The sequence below is a fragment of the Salvelinus alpinus genome, chromosome 28, assembly GCF_045679555.1.
Source record: "Salvelinus alpinus chromosome 28, SLU_Salpinus.1, whole genome shotgun sequence".
Classification (NCBI taxonomy): domain Eukaryota; kingdom Metazoa; phylum Chordata; class Actinopteri; order Salmoniformes; family Salmonidae; genus Salvelinus; species Salvelinus alpinus.
This window is the reverse complement of record NC_092113.1, coordinates 15,260,839-15,283,066: the sequence shown is the minus strand read 5'-3', so window position 1 is coordinate 15,283,066 and position 22,228 is coordinate 15,260,839. Positions and strand designations below refer to the sequence as shown.

At 43.7% G+C, this 22,228-nt stretch overlaps 2 protein-coding genes across 2 annotated transcripts in view; both read left to right on the top strand.

Annotated features, from left to right (window-relative positions):
* LOC139557262 (collagen alpha-1(XX) chain) overlaps positions 1-6,782 on the top strand; it is a 32,870-nt gene extending 26,088 nt beyond the window's left edge. The window contains exons 20-41 of the mRNA XM_071371824.1: positions 54-170; positions 316-462; positions 853-909; positions 1,011-1,049; positions 1,135-1,273; positions 1,394-1,536; positions 2,216-2,325; positions 2,534-2,692; positions 2,774-2,851; positions 3,023-3,109; positions 3,254-3,307; positions 3,498-3,593; positions 3,823-3,876; positions 4,052-4,105; positions 4,249-4,302; positions 4,406-4,477; positions 4,687-4,722; positions 4,815-4,881; positions 4,965-5,153; positions 5,296-5,373; positions 5,486-5,647; positions 5,734-6,782. Of these exons, the coding sequence (XP_071227925.1) occupies positions 54-170; positions 316-462; positions 853-909; positions 1,011-1,049; positions 1,135-1,273; positions 1,394-1,536; positions 2,216-2,325; positions 2,534-2,692; positions 2,774-2,851; positions 3,023-3,109; positions 3,254-3,307; positions 3,498-3,593; positions 3,823-3,876; positions 4,052-4,105; positions 4,249-4,302; positions 4,406-4,477; positions 4,687-4,722; positions 4,815-4,881; positions 4,965-5,153; positions 5,296-5,373; positions 5,486-5,647; positions 5,734-5,762 (2,021 nt within the window). The 3' untranslated portion in view covers positions 5,763-6,782. The remainder of the gene's footprint in view (positions 1-53; positions 171-315; positions 463-852; positions 910-1,010; positions 1,050-1,134; positions 1,274-1,393; positions 1,537-2,215; positions 2,326-2,533; positions 2,693-2,773; positions 2,852-3,022; positions 3,110-3,253; positions 3,308-3,497; positions 3,594-3,822; positions 3,877-4,051; positions 4,106-4,248; positions 4,303-4,405; positions 4,478-4,686; positions 4,723-4,814; positions 4,882-4,964; positions 5,154-5,295; positions 5,374-5,485; positions 5,648-5,733) is intronic.
* Positions 6,783-11,796: 5,014 nt separating this feature from the next.
* Positions 11,797-20,070, top strand: dpm1 (dolichyl-phosphate mannosyltransferase subunit 1, catalytic). The gene is made up of 9 exons (XM_071371823.1): positions 11,797-11,968; positions 12,867-12,966; positions 13,079-13,112; positions 13,211-13,287; positions 13,559-13,584; positions 13,747-13,842; positions 17,011-17,079; positions 18,711-18,825; positions 19,320-20,070. The coding sequence occupies exons 1-9, from the start codon at positions 11,838-11,840 to the stop codon at positions 19,422-19,424; spliced, it is 753 nt and encodes a 250-aa protein (XP_071227924.1). The 5' UTR covers positions 11,797-11,837; the 3' UTR covers positions 19,425-20,070.
* Positions 20,071-22,228: the final 2,158 nt, after the last annotated feature.

Below are 22,228 nucleotides of genomic sequence, written 5' to 3'. Positions count from 1 at the left end.
CTCTAGTGTACGCAGACATCCCGTCAGTTGTCTCTCTATGTCTGTTTCTCCAGTCAGTCTGCGAGTGAGCAGTGTCAGTGTGATGAGGTCTGATCACTCCAGTATCTGTGTGTCTTGGAGGCCTGTTTCAGCAGTCAGCGGTTACCGCATTGCCATCCAGTCTTTCAAAGGTAACAAGACCTTTTCTAGCACATCTCGAAGTGACACGGGTAGTCAGGGATCTTGGTTTTGGAGCTACCATCCATCGCTGTTTCTTACAAGAATATTGTGTGTGGTGTATGTTTTTCTCTGTCCCTACTGTGTTTGGGAGCCCAGACAAGCAGATAAAGCAGGAGATAGTGGATGCATCAAGCAGCAGCTACTGTTTCACTGAGCTGGAGCCAGAGACTGTGTATCGCATCAGTGTGCACTCCCGCCTCGACACTGTAGAGGGAGCTGCAGTCTCCATTCTCCACCCCACAGGTCTGTATAACATCAGCATTGGGAAAGGAGGATACCTAATCAGTTGTACAACAGAATGCCTTCAACTGAAATGTGTCTAACGCATTTATCCCAACACCCCTGAATCAGAGAGGTGTGGGGGGGCTGCCATAATCGACATCCAGGTCTTTGGCGCCCGGGGAACAGTGGGTTAACTGCCTTGCTCAGGGGCAGAACGACAGATGTTTACCATGTCAGCTCGGGGAATGATTGTAGATGTAAACAGATCACTGGGGTACAATCCTCTTGATTTATCCTGACTTAGTCATAGAGTGGATAGATGCGGCGTGTAACACTCTCAACCTAACATTACACATTCATGAAAGTAGAACTAGATAGAAGTAATGAGCATTTGGATTTTGACCCCTACAGCATCGGCCCCAGCCAGAATCCCCATTCATCCCAGACTGCACCCAATTCGCAATGAAGGTACTTCTTTATATTATAGTTAATTGTACAGAACAGAGCTATATTGACAGTGCTGTAACATAACTTTGTTTGTGATTAAACACTGCCCTGTTGTGTTACAGTATGCCCTGAGGTGACCATCAGAAACAGCATTGTAAAAGGTAAGAAAATTATGTTTGTAAAGTAAAGAGCTTTTGTCATATACTCATGGGTGTGTGAGACAGTCTGTGTGTGTTTCTGCACCAGGGTTCGATATGATGGAGGCTTTTGGTCTGACCCAGAGGGCTTACTCATCTGTGGAGGGGGTGGCTGCTGAGCCTTTTGTCTTCAATACTCTACACACCTATACTGTGTACAGAGACATCCAACTGACCCAGAGCACAGGGTGAGACATTTACACACATACACACACACACACACACACACACACACACACACACACACACACACACACACACACACACACACACACAGGTCACTTATCTCTATATTGTCCCATCCACAGGTTCATCCACCCAGCAGGCTTTTCTCCAGAGCACACCATCAGTATAGCTTTCCGTCTACTACAGGACACCCCGAGGGAGCCCTTTGCCCTCTGGCAACTCACCGACAACGACTTCCAGCCCAAGATGGGCGTGGTGCTGGACCGTGAGTCTGAGGAGAGGGATGGGGTTGAGGACTGCCATTTTGACGGATTTGTAGTTTTTACTGTTTGTTGTGCTCAGGGATCTCACTAAATTTGCTTCAGCCATCATTAGCGACTTACAATTAGTGCATTCATGATAAGACTGCTAGGTGAGACAACAATACATCACAGTACATTTTCCCTCAACAAAGTATTTATTAGCAAAGCCAGTGCCAGTAGGAAAAGACAAGTGTTTTTTTGTGTGTGTGGGGGGGGGGGGGGCACCGTGAGTTATTAAAAACACTCTTCAAAGGGGTAGGGTTTCAGACGTTTTCTGAAGATGGGCAGGAACGCCGCGGTCTGACTTTAGGGGGAAGATTGTTTACTCATCATACGGTGGATCATTTCCCCCCAAAAACTGTTTTTCATCTCCCCTCCCTTCTCTTTCTCTCTCTCCTTTCTCTCTCTCCTTTCTCTCTCTTTCTCTCTCTCTTTCTCTCTCTCCTTTCTCTCTCTCTTTCACTCTCCTTTCTTTCTCTTTCTCTCTCTCCTTTCTCTCTCTCTCTCTTTCTCTCTCATTTCTCTCTCTTTCTTTCTCTCTCTCTTTCTCTCTCTCCTTTCTCTCTCTCTTTCACTCTCCTTTCTTTCTCTCTCTCCTTTCTCTCTCTTTCTCTCTCTCCTTTCTCTCTCTGTGCCCCCCAGCTGTGAGCAAACTGTTGCTGTACTTCAGTCTGGACTACAGAGGGGAGGTTCAGGAACTCACCTTCGACCAGCCACAGGTCCACAGGCTGTTCTACGGAAGCTTCCACAAGGTGAACGAGAGAAAAAATACTTGATAAATAGAAGGAAGAAAGGGGGAGAGAAAACGAGGACGAGGGGCAGTTCAACATCAAGACAATGCTGAGTTTTAGATGGTGATTAGAGAATGTGACCATAGATATAGAACTCTAATATATTGTCTATGGTTGTGACATACAGCACGAGTCGTTCTAACACACCCTTCTGTTCTGTGATTGGCAGATCCACCTGTCTATCAGCCAGGTGAGCGTATCCCTGTCTGTGGACTGCCAGCATGTGGGTGAGAGGCCCGCACGGCCACTGGGGACTCTGCCCACTGACGGCTTTGAGACACTGGGCAAACTGATGAAGACCCGTGGACCACACAGCGGCTCTGCCCCGGTTAGTTGGAACAAAACTGTTACTTTTACCCACACATAACATATACTGTAGTAACCAGACTTTTTTTGTTGCCTCCTCCAGTTCCAGCTACAGTCCTTTGAGATTGTGTGCAACACCACCTGGGCATTAGAGGACACCTGCTGTGATTTGCCAGGCCTGGTTAGTGACACACAGTAACTCTCTATTAAAGGTCATGGGAAATGAATAAATACCGACGTCTAGAGGAATATGGAGTTAATGAATGCATTAGAAGTGGAGGCCCTCTGGCGTCCTGCCCTGAATATCACTGTAACTTCATTGACTGTAATCCTGCCTGTGTGACAATCTCAGAGGGATGAGGAGAGCTGCCCCGCCCCTGCCTATGCCTGCACCTGTACCTCCGACATACCTGGAGCTCCTGGGGTCACTGGTCCTCCTGTGAGTCACAGTGTTACATTATGATTAAATCAGAATAAATGGATTCAGTTAACTGTAATGTAGTTGTGAAGTGATTAGCAATTGCAATGATTTCATGACTGATCCTAAGGTTATTATGCAACAATCCTTGTCCCTGTTTTTTAGGGCAAACCGGGTCCTCGTGGAGAAAAGGGTGAAAAGGGAGAGGAGGGCCAAAAGGTCAGAGGTCGTGACACTTATGAAGCCTATACAGAAGCGCCTGAACAGTTCACCATACACAGCTGAACACCATCTGTATTGCATCATAGCCTATTTTCACATGTACTGTACATCATCATGTTTGTCAGAATGTGATGGTGACAGATTTTCCTATATTTTAACCTCTGTTCTCCACTCCTGTTTTTCTCAGGGTGAGATAGGCCCTTCAGGGAAATTGGGGTCAGAAGGCATTCTTGGGCCCCTGGGAAATCGTGGCCCTCGGGGATTGACAGTTCAGGGCAAAGTGGTGGGTCAATTTTAAATGATTATTTTAGAGCATCCTTATCCTTATGTTAAAAAGCAAAGTGCTACATTGCTTTTTAAATGCATCTATCATGTTTGCCCTTTTTGAATTGGAAAAATATGTTATTGTGATCAATTGTGCAATGTCAGCATATTGCAGATCTGTGCCGTGGTTTTATGCGATTACAACAATATCAACACTTTTGACCTCTCTGCCCGTTCCGTCTCTACAGGGACCTCCAGGGGCTAGGGGTGGGAAGGGGGAGGTGGGAAAGCCAGGTGGGCAGGTGAGTCTGATTTACAACATTCCCATTGAATAAACAGATTTACCTGTCTTCCAACATTTGATTCACTGTGCTGTAGTTTGCATTATGGTTTTCTTCTTTGATCCCTCCACTTTCCTTCCTTCTCCTTCCCTATAATCTCCTCCCCCCTTCCATCCTCATCCCTGTGTTTCTTTAGGGTTTACCAGGTCCTCCTGGACCCAAAGGGAACGAAGGAGCCCCAGGCCCCAAGGTGAGCTCAATCTCAACCCTTATTCAAACACGTTCCACAATCCATGCCTGGAGCTCAAGACTCCAAGTGTTTGTATTATAAGTTATGTGTATCAGTCTGAAGCCAGCACTGACCCTGACCTTTGCCTCCCCGGTGTTTTTCAGGGAATCAGAGGAGTTGAGGGGAACATGGGCGGACCAGGGATTACTGGACCTAGGGTAAGAATGGGATGAATGTCAAGCGGAGACATAGTTGTCATTGCTTTTCTAGTGATCTCTCTCTCTATTGCTCCTCCCCTAATCCACCCATCTGTGTTTTCAGGGTTTCCAGGGTATGCCAGGACACCCAGGGGTTGTTGGAGAGAGAGGACCTTTAGGGGGGGTGGGGCCGACAGTAAGTACTGTGGCACAAACGGAGCTTCGTACCCTGGGACTGTCACATCCAATATACTGTTGAAAACAACAATCACACCATCACACAATTTCAGTATGCTCAATGTTAACTCATTAAGTGATAATCCATTGTCTGAGGTGAACCAAATTTGTATTTGTAGCGATAATGGTTATCAACTAGTTGATCGTAGTTTCCCTTTCTATTGACAGGGTCTTCCTGGGAATAAAGGTGAAAGGGGAGAGAAGGTACATTTTTATCATGCAAGTTTGTCTCTGTGCAAGAAAATGTGTTTGTGCTCTCTTGACCCGTTGATTGACAGACATGCTCTGTGTTTTAGGGAGAGCCTCAGTCCATGGCAATGATCTTCCAGCTAGTCACACAGGCCTGTGAGCAACTGGTGCACAGTACGTACTGCAATGCTGATGTTTGAGGAAGTGCACATAGTTGTGTGTGTATCTGTGTAGACTTACTCATGATTGTTTTTCAGACGAGGTGCTGAAGCTGGATTTGTTCCTGAATGAGATGAGCCATAAGCCTGTGCCCATTGAGGAGCCAGTGGGTCCCCCAGGAGAGCCTGGTATACCAGGGGGAAAGGGCCCACCAGGACAGAGGGGGAACCAGGGAAGACTGGGATCTAGTGGGGAACCAGGGAAGTCTGGATACCCAGGAGAGCAGGGTGAGGCCTTGGGTTTTACGCCTTCTCTTCCTTCTAATGATATTGATAATTACTAGTGGTGGTGGTGGTGGTATATATTCAGTTCTGGTCAGACTTCTTAAGTGATAAGTGTCTCTCATCAGTGGTTCCTTCTTTCCTTCAGGACGTAGAGGTGCCCCCGGGGAGAAAGGCAACTTAGGGCCCAATGTCCAGGGACCACAGGGAATCAAAGGATTTGCAGGTACACTCATCAGCTGTCTCTCTATGAGCAGAAAAATCAAGAAATGGTCCCAAAAGTTTAATTGCTGCTGTCAACTTAGTGATTAGGGTTTTTTGTGATTGTGTTTGTGCAGGTCTCCCAGGAGAGGCCAAGCTGGGCAGTCCCGGCCCTAGAGGAGAGGATGGCCAGACGGGACCACCAGGCATCGCAGGAGCAGTCGGGCAGACAGGAGAGATCGGTCCCCCTGGTGTTTGTGATAGCAGTGGCTGTCATAGAGGTGCTCAGACACAAGCAGGTACAACAGCCATATCTAGGACCATTTACAGTGCTTGAAGATATTACCATGCTATTTTAATGTTTTGACTGCATGTCGTTTTTCAGAGGACCCATATTTTGGATACCAGCCTTGAGCACACAGTGGAAGCTGAATTTTCTTGTGACATTGTGGTCCAGCTCCTGTCATCTCCTTCATTTTAAGTGGCCATAGAGCACTTGTGTCATTAGACCTGATGGACAGACTGGGACTGGAGCTGACGAAGCACCACAGTGGAGCGTGTTTGGTGCATTGGAGCTAGTCAGTGACTCAGAGACGCATGCGCCACTATTAAGGGGAAAAGGAAGTTGACATGGTGCCTCTACTTCACTTCTCCTTCTCATGAAACACAAATGTATCATGTGTTTCCACTTACATACAAACTGATGAAAAGTACATTTTTAAGTATTTGAATAGGTCTACCTGTTAATAAACTCGCTAACATATTGTAAAGGCCTATGTTTTAATGGAGGCTATGTAGTGGATATCTTGGTAGACAGTAGGCCTATTGTTATAGTTAACTGATGTATGTTACCACCTTCGCACTGAAAATGTTAAAGCTGTTCCTTACTATGTCCATGTTTTTGTACTCATGCACTGTAACATATTACATGTTTAGCATAAATTCAAATATGGTTACTATCTGTAGCTTTTTTTTTTTTACCTAAACTGCCTCAAAATGTTAATCCAAAGAGTTAATTTTGTAAAAAAAACTATATTTTGTTTCAAACAAATTATATACTGTGAGAATGTCTTAATTATTTTATAGATATACTGTATATGATAAATTGAATCTTGTTATTCTCATTATACACTAACATACAGATTTCCTGTATTACATTTTGTATGTTGTCTCACAGGAAAGCCCTGTTTACAATTCCTGCTTCATGTGTGTAAACGGCCATTGGCAGTTGTAATGTTGCCATGTGTTCTTGAAAATATTTTATGTTTTTTACTTTTTTTCTACTCCGAAGTGTGTGTGTGTGTGTGTGTGTGTGTGAGAGAGGGCGCATGAGAGACCAGCATTAGACCAGCTTTTACATAAATATGGTAGTCTAAATACTTAAACAGCAGGAAGCCAATTGAGAGTAATAAAATCATGACCTATAAAAGTAAACTTCCCTGAACTCTTTTTTTCTTAATCCCTAAACAGTGGACCACTTTTGACATTAATGAGATAATGATTATAGGCTACTATTACTGGTGAATTGAATTGAATATTGGCATGATCTGTATTATCCATTATAAACTGTATGGTTCAAGTCTTGAATGCTGATTGGCTGACATACCACAGGTGTGACAAAACATGTATTTTTACTTCTGTTAATACACTGGGAACCAGTTTATAATAGCAATAAGGCACCTCGGGGGTTTGTGGTATATGGCCAATATACCACGGCTAAGGGCTGTATTCAGGTACTCCGCGTTGCATCTTTGAACAGGCATTAGCCGTGGTATATTTGCCATATACCACACCCCCTCATGCCTTATTGCTAAAATATACCTCATCAATGATATTTGATGCAAGAGCTCGGATGCAGAGTTGCCCACGTTTTACCAGCAGGGAGAGGCCAGAGAAAGCCAGACTAGTAAATTGGGCCAAGGAACCGAAGTTGGGTATTGGTTGAAGGCCATCCGCGCGTGTTCTGGAAACAATACAGCAGGTGAAGGCGAGGCATGAGAATGGATAGAAGTGGTTATGGACAGCTAGGAACAGTAAGAGCCAAGTGTAGAGGGAAGGTGAGGAAGAATGGTGCCAAGTAGGCCTACAAACCATACTCTGCTGTCTCTGATGGAGATTGAACCCTGACGGGAGTGGGGATGATTTACCTGCTGTGGCAGGTGTAGGGAAGACTGACCAAGTCCGAGCCTCATTTACATTTAAGTCATTTAGCAGACGCTCTTATCCAGAGCGACTTACAAATTGGTGCATTCACCTTATGATATCCAGTGGAACAACCACTTTACAATAGTGCATCTAACTCTTTTAAGGGGGGGGGGGGGTTAGAAGGATTACTTTATCCTATCCTAGGTATTCCTTAAAGAGGTGGGGTTTCAGGTGTCTCCGGAAGGTGGTGATTGACTCCGCTGACCTGGCGTCGTGAGGGAGTTTGTTCCACCATTGGGGTGCCAGAGCAGCGAACAGTTTTGACTGGGCTGAGCGGGAACTGTACTTCCTCAGAGGTAGGGAGGCGAGCAGGCCAGAGGTGGCTGAACGCAGTGCCCTTGTTTGGGTGTAGGGCCTGATCAGAGCCTGAAGGTACGGAGGTGCCGTTCCCCTCACAGCTCCGTAGGCAAGCACCATGGTCTTGTAGCGGATGCGAGCTTCAACTGGAAGCCAGTGGAGAGAGAGGAGGAGCGGGGTGACGTGAGAGAACTTGGGAAGGTTGAACACCAGACGGGCTGCGGCATTCTGGATGAGTTGTAGGGGTTTAATGGCACAGGCAGGGAGCCCAGCCAACAGCGAGTTGCAGTAATCCAGACGGGAGATGACAAGTGCCTCACCCCAATGGTCATGCAAAGTAGTGATGAGATGGTTGACTCAAAACCCGCAGTCATGGCAGGTTTAGGGTCATGAAATATTGTGTGTGGATAAAGGGGGTATGGGTGGCGAGCGGGTTGAATAAAAATAAAACGATATCTTTAAAAAATCCCTGAATGTATAATTATTGTGCAATTTCTATCTATAGCCTACACTGAGTTTTTCATTCATTATTTTGTTGCAATTGTGGTGGGGATCATGATCCTGAGGTCCTGGAGTGCCCTGTAAGGGTGAAGGAGATTGAGGTGGCAAAAGTTAGAGCGGTCAATCGAATCTCCTATGGGGAGGCGATTAAAATAAGTGATTCTAGTGAAGATCTGGTAGTGGATACACCACAGCCTGCAGTAAATGTTTCCTTCCAGACAAAATATACCCTGTGTGTTAAAAAGGTGGATTTTGTTGCGTTCATTGCCACAGTTATAAACTGTACAGCACAAGTCTCAAAGAAGTCTAAGAAACTGGACATTATTGTGGCTGTGGTAGAAAAGATTTTGGGACTTCAGGATTTTAGATTAAGATTTACAAGGGGTACTGGCGCCAGAAGATCCGATCTGTAAAAAAAAAAATGTAACAGAAAAGCTGTTTGATTTATTTGATTTATACATTTTTGGGTCGTGTTTTGTTAGGTGTGGATGACTGGGGGTGATAACTGCTGGGTGGAAATGTACGATGGTGTTGCCGTTTGTAAAACCAGGTAAAGATCCCGGGCGGGCCTATCGCACTGACATCCAACGTGTAAGTTGATGGAAAAGATGATAGTGAGTAGGATGATGTATTTCTTGGAAGTTAGGGGTTTGATGAGCGTAGCACAGAGTGGGTTCAGGAGAGGGAGGCCTGGCATGGATGCCCTGGTGACAGTTAGTACAGAGATAGCCAAGGCCCTGACAATAAAAGAGGTGATGACTGTTGTGTATTTTGACATTGACATTGAGAAAGCTTATGATACCATGTGGAGGGAAGGGTTGTTGATCAAGCTGAGTGTGTTGGGGGACGTCTGTATAACTGGATCATGGACTTCTTGTTAGATCGAGTCTTACGGGTGTGGGTGGGTCAGAATTGTCAATGCTGTTAGAAGTGGACAATGGTACTCCTCAGGGAAGTGTGGCAAGTCAGATGTTGTTCACCCTGCTGATCAATGACATATTAGAGGATGTGGGACAGGGAGTGGGTGTGGCCTTGTATGCTGATGATGGAAGAGAGGTGGGAATGTGAAATATGTAATGAAGATGCAAGAAAGTGTGGGAGTTGTGGAAGATTGGACTCAAACATGAGGGTTTAGGATGTCTGTGTCCAAGTCCTGCTTTATGGTGTTTTCTAGGAGGAAGGTTAAAGATGTTAGGCTGAAAATATACAGTCAGAATATAGATAGGGTGTCTGAGTTTAAGTACTTAGGTATGTGGTTTGATGAGAGGCTAACGTGGAAGAGACATGTTGAGTATATTGAAATGAAGTGTAGGAAGGTGCTGAACCTCATAAGGGCAGTGGCAGGATATGATTGGGGGTCGGATAGACAAACACTGTTATATATGTACCAGACATTGATTTATTGATTTTAATTTAATTTAACCTTTATTTAACTAGGCAAGTCAGTTATGAACAAATTCTTATTTACAATGACGGCCTACCAAAAGACAAAAGGCCTCCTGTGGGGACGGGGGCTGGGATTAAAAATAAAAATATATGAATATAGGACAAAACACAAATCACGACTTGAGAGACAACACAACAATACATAAAGAGAGACCTAAGATGACAACATAGCAAGGCAGCAACACATGACAACACAACATGGTAGCAACACAACATGACAACAACATGATAGCAGCACAAAACATGGTACAAATATTATTGGGCAACAGCACAAAGGGCAAGAAGGTTGAGACAACAATACATCACGCAAAGAAGCCACAACTGTCAGTAAGAGTGTCCATGATTGAGTCTTTGAATAAAGAGATTGAGATTAAACTGTCCAGTTTGAGTGTTAGTTGCTGCTCGTTCCAGTCGCTAGCTGCAGCGAACTGAAAAGAGGAGCAACCCAGGGATGTGATTAGGTCATCTTTGGATTATGTGTGCTTTGTATATGGATCGGCAGCCAAAACGGTACTACAGTGCATGGAAAGGATACAGTCAAGGGCCCTGAGATTGTGTGTAGTGCCTTCAGGACAACACCTGTTGAGGCATTGCAGGTAGATAGTGGGGAACTGCCACTGAGGATAAAGCGGGGCAAACATTAGCATACTGGGCGAGGTTGAAAGGGAGTTCAGAAGGACATCCTGTGGTCACGTCAACTGGGGAATGCTGGGAGAGAGGAGGGTGTAAGCAGAGGGCATACGGGTGGACAATCGGGCAGAAGGTGGTAGAATATCGACTGGGGGAGAGAGAGATAGGGCCGGCAATGGCATTGGGGAACGTTGCTCCGTGGCTGTTCCAAAACAAATGTAGGTGTGGACATGATTGAGGGCAGGAGAGAATGGAGTAAGGACGTGAGATGGTGTTTGGAGAGATATATAGATAATCGGTTTTATTTGTTTTTAAGGATATATACAGATGGTTCAAAGGATCCAGTCAGTGGAAAGGTGGGGGCAGGGATGTATATTGCAGATTTCAATGTTGGAGTAGGTAAGCGGTTAACTGATTATGTGTCAGTGTATGCATCCAAGTTGATAGCCATGATTCTAGGTTTGAGATGGGAGGAGGAGGTGAAACCACTCAGAGTGATGATCTGCTCTGATTCGGCTGCAGTGTTGAGTAGTGTGAAGACAGGCAGGTCGGATAGGGGAGACGTGTTTGTGGAGATGATAGTGCTGTTGGAGAGGATGGAGTGGTGGTAAACTTTTGTAGGGTTCCCGCCCATGTGGGTGTGGAGGGTAATGAGAAGGTTGATGTGGTGGCTGACAGTGCAGTGAGGAGAGAGGGGGTAGATATTCAGGTCAACTGGGCCGCAGGGAAGTCAAGTCCTTGATCTGGCCAAAAAGGCTCAGTCTTTGGCAAATGGAGTGGGATGCTGGTAGTAAGGGGAGACAATGTTATTGCACGTCGATATCGGTGAGTAAAGGAAGAGGGGGGAGCATGGGATGTAGGCGAGAGGAAGTTGTGTGGAGTAGACTACAGTTTGGGCACACAGGTTTGAATGCCACGTTGTGGATGATAGGGAGACATGAAACAGGTCTGTGTGATGAGTGTTCAGTGGAGGAAACGGTGGACCATGTGTTGATATTTTGTGAATTGTATGACGTAGATGGGGAGAGATTGTGTGAAAGGGTTAGAGAGGCTGGACGGGTTTGGGGTTTGGGTGGTGTAGTGGGGGGAGGGAAGTGGTGTCTAGGGCTCTATTTCCCTTTGTTAGAGGAACATGACTAATGAAGATCATTTAATGTAGTTAGTCTGTGACTGGCCTCACACTCCAGTACAGTAGGTGGTGATGAATGCACATTGAACGTTGGATGCGATCCGCCAACCCAATGCCAAAGAATAAGAAGAAATCCCGTACAGTCAAATATATTTATAACTACTGTATGTGGCTCCACCTAGTGGTATGTATATTATTAGGAACCAAATTTTAAAGAATTTGTTGCAGGGGTAAATATTTTACCAAGCACCCGCATCCGGCTCAACAACATTCCAACCAACATGGCAAGCCGAAAAGGTTCACAGCAAAGCCGGGGAGATGGTGATAAATACTCGGTGCTGTTGCCCACTTACAATGAACGAGAGAATCTACCGCTTATTGTGTGGCTATTGGTAAAATACTTCGGTGAAAGGTAGATCATTTCAGGTTATGTTGTCCGGAGTGTGTGACAAGATGTCAGTGATGAGCTGTCACTAAAATCAGATTTGCCAAGAGGGGACAGCCCTCATTGGGATAGTCAATGGCTTACTTTTGCAATCTGTTGCGGGTGGGTATAATTTGTGGAACGTTCCAACAGGAATCTGTTCCAAAAAACTTCTAAAGTACATGGTTACCAACAAACAACGCATCCAAAGTAGCATGATCAATTCACCTAGCTAACTAGGTGCCGAATAGGCATCAATTTACCACGTAGCTTATTGTTAATGTTTGTCCATAGGCTACCAGAGTGAGAACAGACATTTTTCGGGAATAAACGTGGTGAGTGAAAAACTTAATTAAAAAGCCCATTCCCTACCCGGTATCTTATTCTGCCGCTATACAACTTTGTATTTACTAAGTTTTTGGAACAGATTCCTGTTGGAACGTATCACAAATTATACCCACCCATCAGTTGCTTTGATTACCAGCCGCTCATTGATTATTTCAGCTAATGACATACCCTCTGATTTGTATGTGTGTGGAATATGACTTATATAAATACCTGTATGAGCTTATTACAGCTGTCTTACCTCTGCGGTCTTCATAACAACAAAAGGCAGTTGTGGGTGGGCCAAGCAATGATGTAAACATGCAACATTTTACTCTATAGACATCAAAGACTGCAATAACATTTTGCAGATTGTACCTTTATGAGAATATAGCATATAACTTACACAATTTGAACAGATATTGCATATTTGAAAGACTGACTGAAATTCAAGCTGTAACTGGAACTATGATAGAGCTCATTGTAAAGTCCCTGTTTTCATCAAATGTCAGATTAGCATTTGTTGTGTGATGGGTTGAAACGTCTTTTTACTTATTCACAGTGGATACGAGTACGAGATTATTGTCATTGATGATGGAAGTCCAGATGGGACACTTGAGGTGGCAGAACAACTGCAGAAGATATACGGAGAGGACAAGATAGTAAGTGAATTTAATAGATTAGTTGTTATTTTTGTATATACTTTAACATTCACGTACCTGCTGGCATAGCAAGACACTCATTCACTCTCTGCTCTTTGTGGTTATTTTTCAGCTCCTTCGACCAAGAGCAAAGAAACTAGGGTTAGGTAAGTGTCACATACTCATTCATCAGAGTGAACACAGTGTTATTGAACACTATCTCAGGTACACATGTCAGGTAATGTCCTTTTAATTCTGCATTCAGGAACTGCCTACATCCATGGCATTAAACATGCCAGAGGGAACTATGTCTTCATAATGGATGCAGACCTCTCCCATCATGTGAGTGGATCTCCTGTATATCTGGACAATACACTATCAGAGAAGCAGGTTGGGATAATGGCACCGGACCCTGTACATACAATAATAACAATTACATTTTTTTCCAAGAACAGGCTATTTTCTAGTCCCTTTTTCTAATCAGGAGGTTACTTGTGGTGTTACATTGCTTGGTTGGATATTTGTATCAAAATGCTTCATTGCCAGGATAATCTTTTATGAAATCCTTTGAATGCATACATCCTAAAATACATAATTTTATCTTTCCTTGCAGCCTAAATTTATTCCAGAATTCATAAAGTAAGTAATCTATTTTAATTCATCGCAAAATGTGAATGTGTATATTTTTTGGGAAAATGTAGAACATAGAATTCTGAATATAGTATGTCTGCTAGCAATCTACATCTCTACAATGTGATCGTCTGTAACCAAGTATCTGATGTGAATGTGTTTGTCTCCAAGGAAACAGAGAGAAGGCGGGTATGACCTTGTGTCAGGCACCCGATACAGAGGAAATGGGGGCGTATACGGATGGGACCTGCGCAGGAAACTCATCAGGTGACTGCAGGGGCACACTCCCGTCTGCTACATCTACACTACCATTCAAAAGTTTGGGGTCACTTAGAAATGTCCTTGTTTTTTAAAGAAAATTTAAAAAATTGTCCATTATGTTGTAAATGACTATTGTAGCTGGAAATGGCAGATTTTTTATGGAATATCTACATAGGTGTACAGAGGCCCATTATCAGGAGCCATCACTCCTGTGTTCCAATGGCACGTTGTGTTAGCTAATCCAAGTTTATAATTTTAAAGGCTAATTTATCATTAGAAAACCATTTTACAATTATGTTAGCACAGCTGAAAACTGTTGTGCTGATTATAGAAGCAATAAAACTGGCCTTTAGACTAGTTGAGTATCTGGAACATCAGCAGTTGTGGGTTTGATTACAGGCTCAAAATGGCCAGAAACCAAGACATTTCTTCTAAAACTCGTCAGTCTATTCTAGCAAGAGGACAAGTACATTAGAGTGTCTAGTTTGAGAAACAGACGCCTCAAAAGTCCTCAACTGGCAGCTTCATTAAATAGTACCCACAAAACACCAGTCTCAACGTCAACAGTGAAGGGGCGACTACGGGATGCTGGCCTTCTAGGCAGAGTTGCAAAGAAATAGCCATATCTCAGACTGGCCAATAAAAATAAAAGATTAAGATGAGCAAAAGAACACAGACACTGGACAGAGGAACTCCAGCAAACAGGCAAAGCGTCAATACAGGGCTAAGATTGAATCGTACTACACCGGCTCCGACGCTCGTCTTATGTGGCAGGGCTTGCAAACTATTACAGACTACAAAGGGGAGCACAGCCGCGAGCTGCCCAGTGACACGTGCCTACCAGACGAGCTAAATCACTCCTATGCTCGCTTTGAGGCAAGCAACACTGAGGCATGCATGAGAGCATCAGCTGTTCTGGACGACTGTGTGATCACACTCTCCGTAGCCTATTTGAGTAAGATCTTTAAACAGGTAAACATTCACAAGGCTGCGGGGCCAGACGGATTACCAGGATGTGTGCTCCGGGCATGTGCTGACCAACTGGCAGGTGTCTTCACTGACAATTTCAACATGTTCCTGATTGCGTCTGTAATACCAACATGTTTCAACCAGACCACCATAGTCCCTGTGCCCAAGAACACTAAGGCAACCTGCCTAAATGACTACAGACCCGTAGCACTCACGTCCACACCAATGTGGACCAAGTGCTTTGAAAGGCTGGTAATGGCTCACATCAACACCATTATCCCAGAAACCTTAGACCCACTCCAATTTGCATACCGCCCCAACAAATCCACAAGTGATGCAATCTCTATTGCAGTCCACACTGCCCTTTCCCACCTGGACAAAAGGAACACCTACGTGAGAATGCAATTCATTGACTACAGCTCAGCGTTCAACACCACAGTACCTTCAAAGCTCATCACTAAGCTAAGGATCCTGGGACTAAACACTTCCCTCTGCAACTGGATCCTGGACTTACTGACGGGATGCCCCCAGGTGGTAAGGGTAGGTAGCAACACATCTGCCACGCTGATCCTCAACACTGGAGCCCCTCAGGGGTGCATGCTCAGTCCCCTCCTGTACTCCCTGTTCACCCACGACTGCGTGGCCAGGCACGACTGCAGCACCATCATTAAGTTTGCTGACGACACAACAGTGGTAGGCCTGATCAACGACAAGACAGCCTATAGGGAGGTCAGAGACCTGGCCGTGTGGTGCCGGAATAACAACCTATCCCTCAACGTAACCAAGACAAAGGAGATGTTTGTGGACTATAGGAAAAGGAGGACCAAGCACGCCCCCATTCTCATCGATGGGGCTGATAATGGAGCAGGTTGAGAGCTTCAAGTTCCTTGGTGTCCACATCGCCAACAAACTAGAATGGTCCAAACATACCAAGATTGTCGTGAAGAGGGCACGACAAAGCCTATTCCCCCTCAGGAAACGAAAAAGATTTGGCATGGGTCCTCAGATCCTCTAAAGGATCTACAGCTGCAACATTGAGAGCATCCTGACTGGTTGCATCACTGCCTGGTATGGCAACTGCTCGGCCTCCGACCACAAGGCACTACAGAGGGTAGTGCGTACGGCCCAGTACATCACTGAGGCTTAGCTGCCTGCCATCCAGGACCTCTACACCAGGCGGTGTCAGAGGAAGGCCCTAAAAATTGTCAAAGTCCCCAGCCACCCTAGTCATAGACTGTTCTCTCTACTACCGGATGGCAAGCGGTACCGGAGTGCCAAGTCTAGGACCAAAAGGCTTCTCAACAGATTTTACCCCCAAGCCATAAGACTCCTGAGCAGGTAACCAAATGGCTACCCGGACTATTTGTATTGTGTGCCCCCCCCCTCCCCCCAACCCCTCTTTTACGCTGCTGCTACTCTCTGTTTATCATATATGCATAGTCACTTTAACTATACATTCATGTACATACTACCTCAATCAGCTCGACTAACCGGTGCCTGTATATAGCCTCGCTACTGTATATAGCCTCGCTACTGTATATAGCCTCGCTACTGTTATTTTTCACTGTCTTTTTTACTGTTGTTTTTATTTCTTTCCTAATATATTGTTCACCTAATACCTTTTTTTTTTACTTAGAAATTGCACTGTTGGTTAGAGCCTGTAAGTAAGCATTTCACTGTTGTATTCGGCGCGTATTCGGCGCACGTGACAGATAAACTTTGATTTGATAATCAAACCCACAAATGCTGATGCTCCAGATACTCAACCAGTCTAAAGGTCACATCTTTTGTTTCTTTAATCAGCACAACAGTTTTCAGCTGTGCTAACTTAATTGCAAAATGGTTTTCTAATGATAAATTAGCCTTTTAAAACGATAAACCTGGATTAGCTAACACAACGTGCCACTGGAACACAGGAGTGATGGTTGCTGATAATGGGCCTCTGTACGCCTATGTAGATACTCCTTTCAGCCGTTTCCAGCTGCTATGGTCATTTACAACATTAACAATGTCTACACTGTATTTCTGATCAATTTGATGTTATTTTAATGGACAAAAAATGTTATTTTCTTTCAAAAACAAGGACATTTCTAAATGACCCCAAACTTTTGAATGGTAGTGTAGGCTGTTGGCCGTATTTTCTTCTGCTTATACAGAAGGCCAGTATTAAACTCTCGTCTGTGTGTGTCCCTCCCTCTCTAACAGTCGGGGAGCAAACTATGTCACACAGGTGCTGCTGAGACCTGGGGCATCAGACCTGACTGGCAGCTTCAGGTAAGGGGCTAAATGTAAATAAGTGTGAAGAACAGCAGGCACAGCAATCACACCTACAGTTGAAGTCGGAAGTTTACATACACTTAGGTTGAAGTCATTAAAACTCGTTTTTCAACCACTCCACAAATTTCTTGTTTAACAAACTATAGTTTTGGCAAGTTGGTTAGGACATCTACTTTGTGCATGACACAAGTCATTTCCCCAACAATTGTTTACAGACAGATTACTTCACTTATAATTCACTGTATCACAATTCCAGTGGGTCAGAAGTTTACATACAGGAAGTTGACTGTGCCTTTAAACAGCTTGGAAAATTCCAGAAAATGATGTTATGGCTTTAGAAGCTTCTGATAGGCTAATTGACATAATTTGAGTCAATTGGGAGTGTACCTGTGGATGTATTTCAAGGCCTACATTCAAACTCAGTGCCTCTTTGCTTGACATCATGGGAAAATCAAAAGAAATTAGCCAAGACCTCAGAAAAAAAAATTGTAGACCTCCACAAGTCTGGTTCATTCTTGGGAGCAATTTCCAAACGCCTGAAGGTACCACGTTCATCTGTACAAACGATAGTACGCAAGCATTAACACCATGGGACCACGCAGCCGTCATACCGCTCAGGAAGGAGACGCGTTCTGTCTCCTAGAGATTAACGTACTATGGTGTGAAAAGTGCAAATCAATCCCAGAACAACAGCAAAGGACCTTGTGAAGATGCTGGAGGAAACAGGTACAAAAGTATCTATATCCACAGTAAAACGAGTCCTATATCGACATAAAAAAGGCCATTCAGGCCGCTCAGCAAGGAAGGAGCCACTGCTCCAAAACTGCCATAAAAAGCCAGACTACGGTTTGTAACTGCACATGGGGACAAAGATCGTAGGGGGATGCTTGCAAGCCGAAGAACACCATCCCAACCGTGAAGCACGGGGGTGACAGCATCATGTTGTGGTGGTGCTTTGCTGCAGGAGGGACTGGTGCACTTCAAAAAATAGATGGCATCATGAGGAGGGAAAATGATGTTGATATATAGAAGCAACATCTCAAGACATCAGTCAGGAAGTTAAAGCTTGGTCGCAAATGGATCTTCCAAATAGACAAAGTTGTGGCAAAATGGCTTAAGGGAAATAAAGTCAAGGTATTGGAGTGGCCATCACAAAGCTCTGACCTCAATCATATAGAACATTTGTGAAAAAGCGTGTGCGAACAAGGAGGCCAACAAACCTGACTCCATTACACCAGCTCTGTCAGGAGGAATGGGCCAAAATTCACCCAATTTATTGTGGGAAGCTTGTGTAAGGCTACCTGAAACGTTTGACCCAAGTTAAACATTTTAAAGGCAATGCTACCAAATACTAATTGAGTGTATGTAAACATATGACCCACTGGGGATGTGATAAATAATTATCTGTAATATTATTCTGACATTTCACATTCTTAAAATAAAGTGGTGATCCTAACTGACCTAAAACAGGGAATTTTTATTGGGATTAAATGTCAGGAATTGTGAAAAACTGAGTTTAAATGTATTTGGCCAAGGTATATGTAAACTTCTGGCTTCAACTTCTTCCTTTATCAGTGAGCCAGTGTGTGTTATCTCACTGTTTTGTTTTTTATGCATGGTGATCTCAGGCTCTACAAGAAGGTGGTACTAGAGAGTCTGGTGGAGAGGTGTGTGTCCAAAGGCTACGTCTTTCAGATGGAGATGATTGTCCGTGCTAGACAGCTGAACTACACCATTGGAGAGGTGAGGCCTTTTAACCCTTTGTGTGTTTTTTTTGTGTTGTGGGTTTTGTGTAATTTTTTAAAGTTTCTTAATCATGAGATATTTGATTTGTTTTTACCGTCGAGGACCACATTTGGACACAGTGTTTTAATTAATACTTTTAAGTGCTATCCTCTGGGAATACATTATACATTTGTTGTATTAAGTTCTGTTTATCATGTCAATAGGTTGTATGTAGCTTAGTTAAAGAGAGAGTTTTATCTACTTTCCCACAGCCAGATTAACTTGTGGATACCATTTTTATGTCTCTGCGTGCAGTTTGAAGTAAGTTGCTATCTAGTGTACAATTGCTAACTAGCGTTAGCGCAATGACTGGAAGTATATCGGAAACACTACCTCTAACTTTCTTCATACTGGAGGCAGATACATAAAAATGGTATCCTGGAGTTCATCTGACTCTTCATTGCCAAAATCCAATCTATCCCTTTAACTATATTTTTCCTTCTTCCAAACAGGTTCCAATTTCGTTTGTGGATCGTGTTTATGGGGAGTCTAAACTGGGAGGAAATGAAATAGTGTCGTTCCTGAAAGGACTGCTTACTCTCTTCGCAACAACATGATTTATGATGCTCTATGTTTGGACTCAGCACTGCTTTTTAGTTTTTCAGTCATGGCCTTTAGTGCAGTAATTAACTTACATCAAAATCAGTGGCGTAGGACGCACCCCCACAATCCACGCGAGGCTGGGGCCCCCAAGCTTTAGGGAGCATCAAACAAACTTTTATTTTGGTTGGGGAACCCCTATAACTCAGGGAGCCTCCCAGATAGCAAATGAACACTTCATAAGCCATGGCAAAATGTTTAGAATTACAGGAAATTTGTTTTAAAACTGCAATATTTTCTCTCACCCTCATGGCAAAATGTATAGAATAGCATTAAATTAGCTATAAAACTGCATATTTTTCTTTCTGCCCCATGGCAAAATGTGTAGAATTGCAGGAAATTTGCTTTAAAACTGCAACATTTTCTCTACCCCATGGCAAAATGTGTAGAATTTAAGCAAATTTGCTTTGAAACAGCAACATTTTCTCTCAGGGGTGGGGGGGCTTGCTTGAACGTTGCATGGGGACCTCGCGAAACTGCACTATGTCACTGATAAAAATGAGAGAAGGGGAAATGGACAGACTATGCTCCTTTCTATGAGTAGTTGATTATTGACAAGTCAAAGCACAGAAAGTAATACATTAAAATATTCCATCTTCACTGCCTCTGCTTCAGATGGATCTCCAATCATACATAAAGATGTTGAAGCATCAAGCTTCTTCCTATGTATTATTGTAGATTGATTAACTCCTTTCTGTTCATTACTTTCATATTTTGATGGGTTTACACTACTGGTCGAAAGTTTTAGAAAACCTACTGATTCAAGGGTTTTTCTACATTTTCTATATTTTTCTCTCAAACAGCTTCACGAAGAATGCTTTTCCAACAGCCTTGAAGGAGTTCCCACATATGCTGAGCACTTGTTGGCTGCTTTTCCTTCATTCTGCGGTCCAACTGATCCCAAACCATCTCAATTTGGTTGAGGTCGGGTGATTGTGTATGCCAGATCATCTGATGCAGCCCTCTCCTTGATCAAATAGTCCTTACACAGTCTGGAAGTGTGTTGGGTCATTGTCCTGTTGAATAACAAATGATAGTCCCATTAAGCGCAAATCAGATTGGATGGCATATTGCTGCAGAATGCTGTGGTAGCCATTCTGGTTAAGTGTGCCTTGAATTCTAAATAAATCACTGACAGTGACACCAGCAAAGCACCCAAACACCATCACACCTCCTCCATGCGTCATGGTGGGAACCACACATGCGGAGGTCATCCATTCACATACTCTGCGTCTCACAAAGACAAGGCGGTTGGAACCAAAAATCTCTCTTGGACTCATCAGACCAAAGGACAGATTTCCACCGGTCTAATGTCCATTGTTTGTGTTTTTTGGCCCAAGCAAGTTTATTCTTCTTATTGGTGTCCTTTAGTAGGGGTTTCTGTGCAGCAATTCGACCATGAAGGCCTGCTTCACGCAGTCCCCTCTGAACAGTTGATGTTGAGATGTCTGTTACTTGAACTCTGTGAAGCATTTATCTGGGCTGCAATCTGAGGTGCAGTGAACTCTAATGAACTTATCCTCTGCAGTAGAGGTAATTCTGGGTCTTCCTTTCCTGTGGCGGTTCTCATGAGAGCCAGTTTCATCATTGCGCTTGATGGTTTTTGCAGCTGCACTTGAAGAAACTTAAAAGTTCTTGAAATATTCTGCATTGACTAACCTTAATGTCTTAAAGTAATAATGTACTGTCATTTCTCTTTGCTTATTTGAGCTGTTCTTACTATAATATGGACTTGGTCTTTTACCAAATAGGGCTTTCTTCTGTATACCACCCCTACCTTGTCACAACACAACTGATGGTCTCAAACGCATTAAGAAGGAAAGAAATTCCACAAATTAACATTTAACAAGGCACACCTGTTAATTGAAATGCATTCCAGGTGACTACCTCATGAAGCTGGTTGAGAGAATGCCAAGCCTGTACAAAGCTGTCATCAAGGCAAATGGTGGCTACTTATTCTACAATGTAGAAAATAGTAAAAATAAAGAATAACCCTTGAATGAGTAGGTGTGTCCAAACTTTTGACTGGTACTGTATATATTTAAACATAAAATAATAATCACCAAAGTAGTGCACTGACCCTTTACTAGTCCTTTATTAGCAGACCGAGATAGCCATCTGTGGCGCCGTTGACAAATAAATCTTAGCACCCCCACCCCCAAACTACTTCCTGCGGCTATGGTCAAAGGGTATGAATACTTTCTGAAGTCAATGTAATTCCACTTTGATATTATGAGTTATTGTGTGCAGGCCAGTGACACAAAATCTCAATTTAATCCATTTTAAATTCAGTCTGTAACACAACAAAGTGTGAGAAAAGTAAAGGGGTGTGAATACTTTCTGAAGGTAATGTATGTAACTACAGCTGATAGACCCGAATGGACCCGACCACGGCTCTGCATGGCCTAGAGCAGTGGTCACCAACCGATCTCCATGGAATTCCTAGTCAATCACAAAACATTTCTGTAAAAACCCCAACGATAAAGCCTTGGTTCCTTTTTTTTTTTTTTTTTTGCACTGTTGTCACTTGGTAGACTTGATTCAGCAGCCTAAGTGCCAGAAAGGCAAAGTGTTACCATTTTGAACCATTTCATGTGTCTGAAGGTAGAACTTCGCCTACCCAACAAAGAGCAAATCAAGTGCAGTTATAGGCCTACCACTGGCCAATCACATAGCTCAGATCACTGTATCTACACAGTTTGCTCCATAGACTGTAAAATTAAGCCTCGAATGCACAGCAAAGTTGATGTGAGATTTCAAA

What these genes read in the sequence shown, in the direction of transcription:
- dpm1 (XM_071371823.1), top strand. Translation starts at nt 11,838, where the DNA reads ATGGCAAGCCGAAAAGGTTCACAGCAAAGCCGGGGAGATGGTGATAAA. An exon ending in ATGCAGACCTCTCCCATCAT is followed by an intron (nt 13,288 to 13,558) that starts GTGAGTGGATCT and finishes CTTTCCTTGCAG; the next exon opens with CCTAAATTTATTCCAGAATT. An exon ending in TGAACTACACCATTGGAGAG is followed by an intron (nt 18,826 to 19,319) that starts GTGAGGCCTTTT and finishes TCTTCCAAACAG; the next exon opens with GTTCCAATTTCGTTTGTGGA.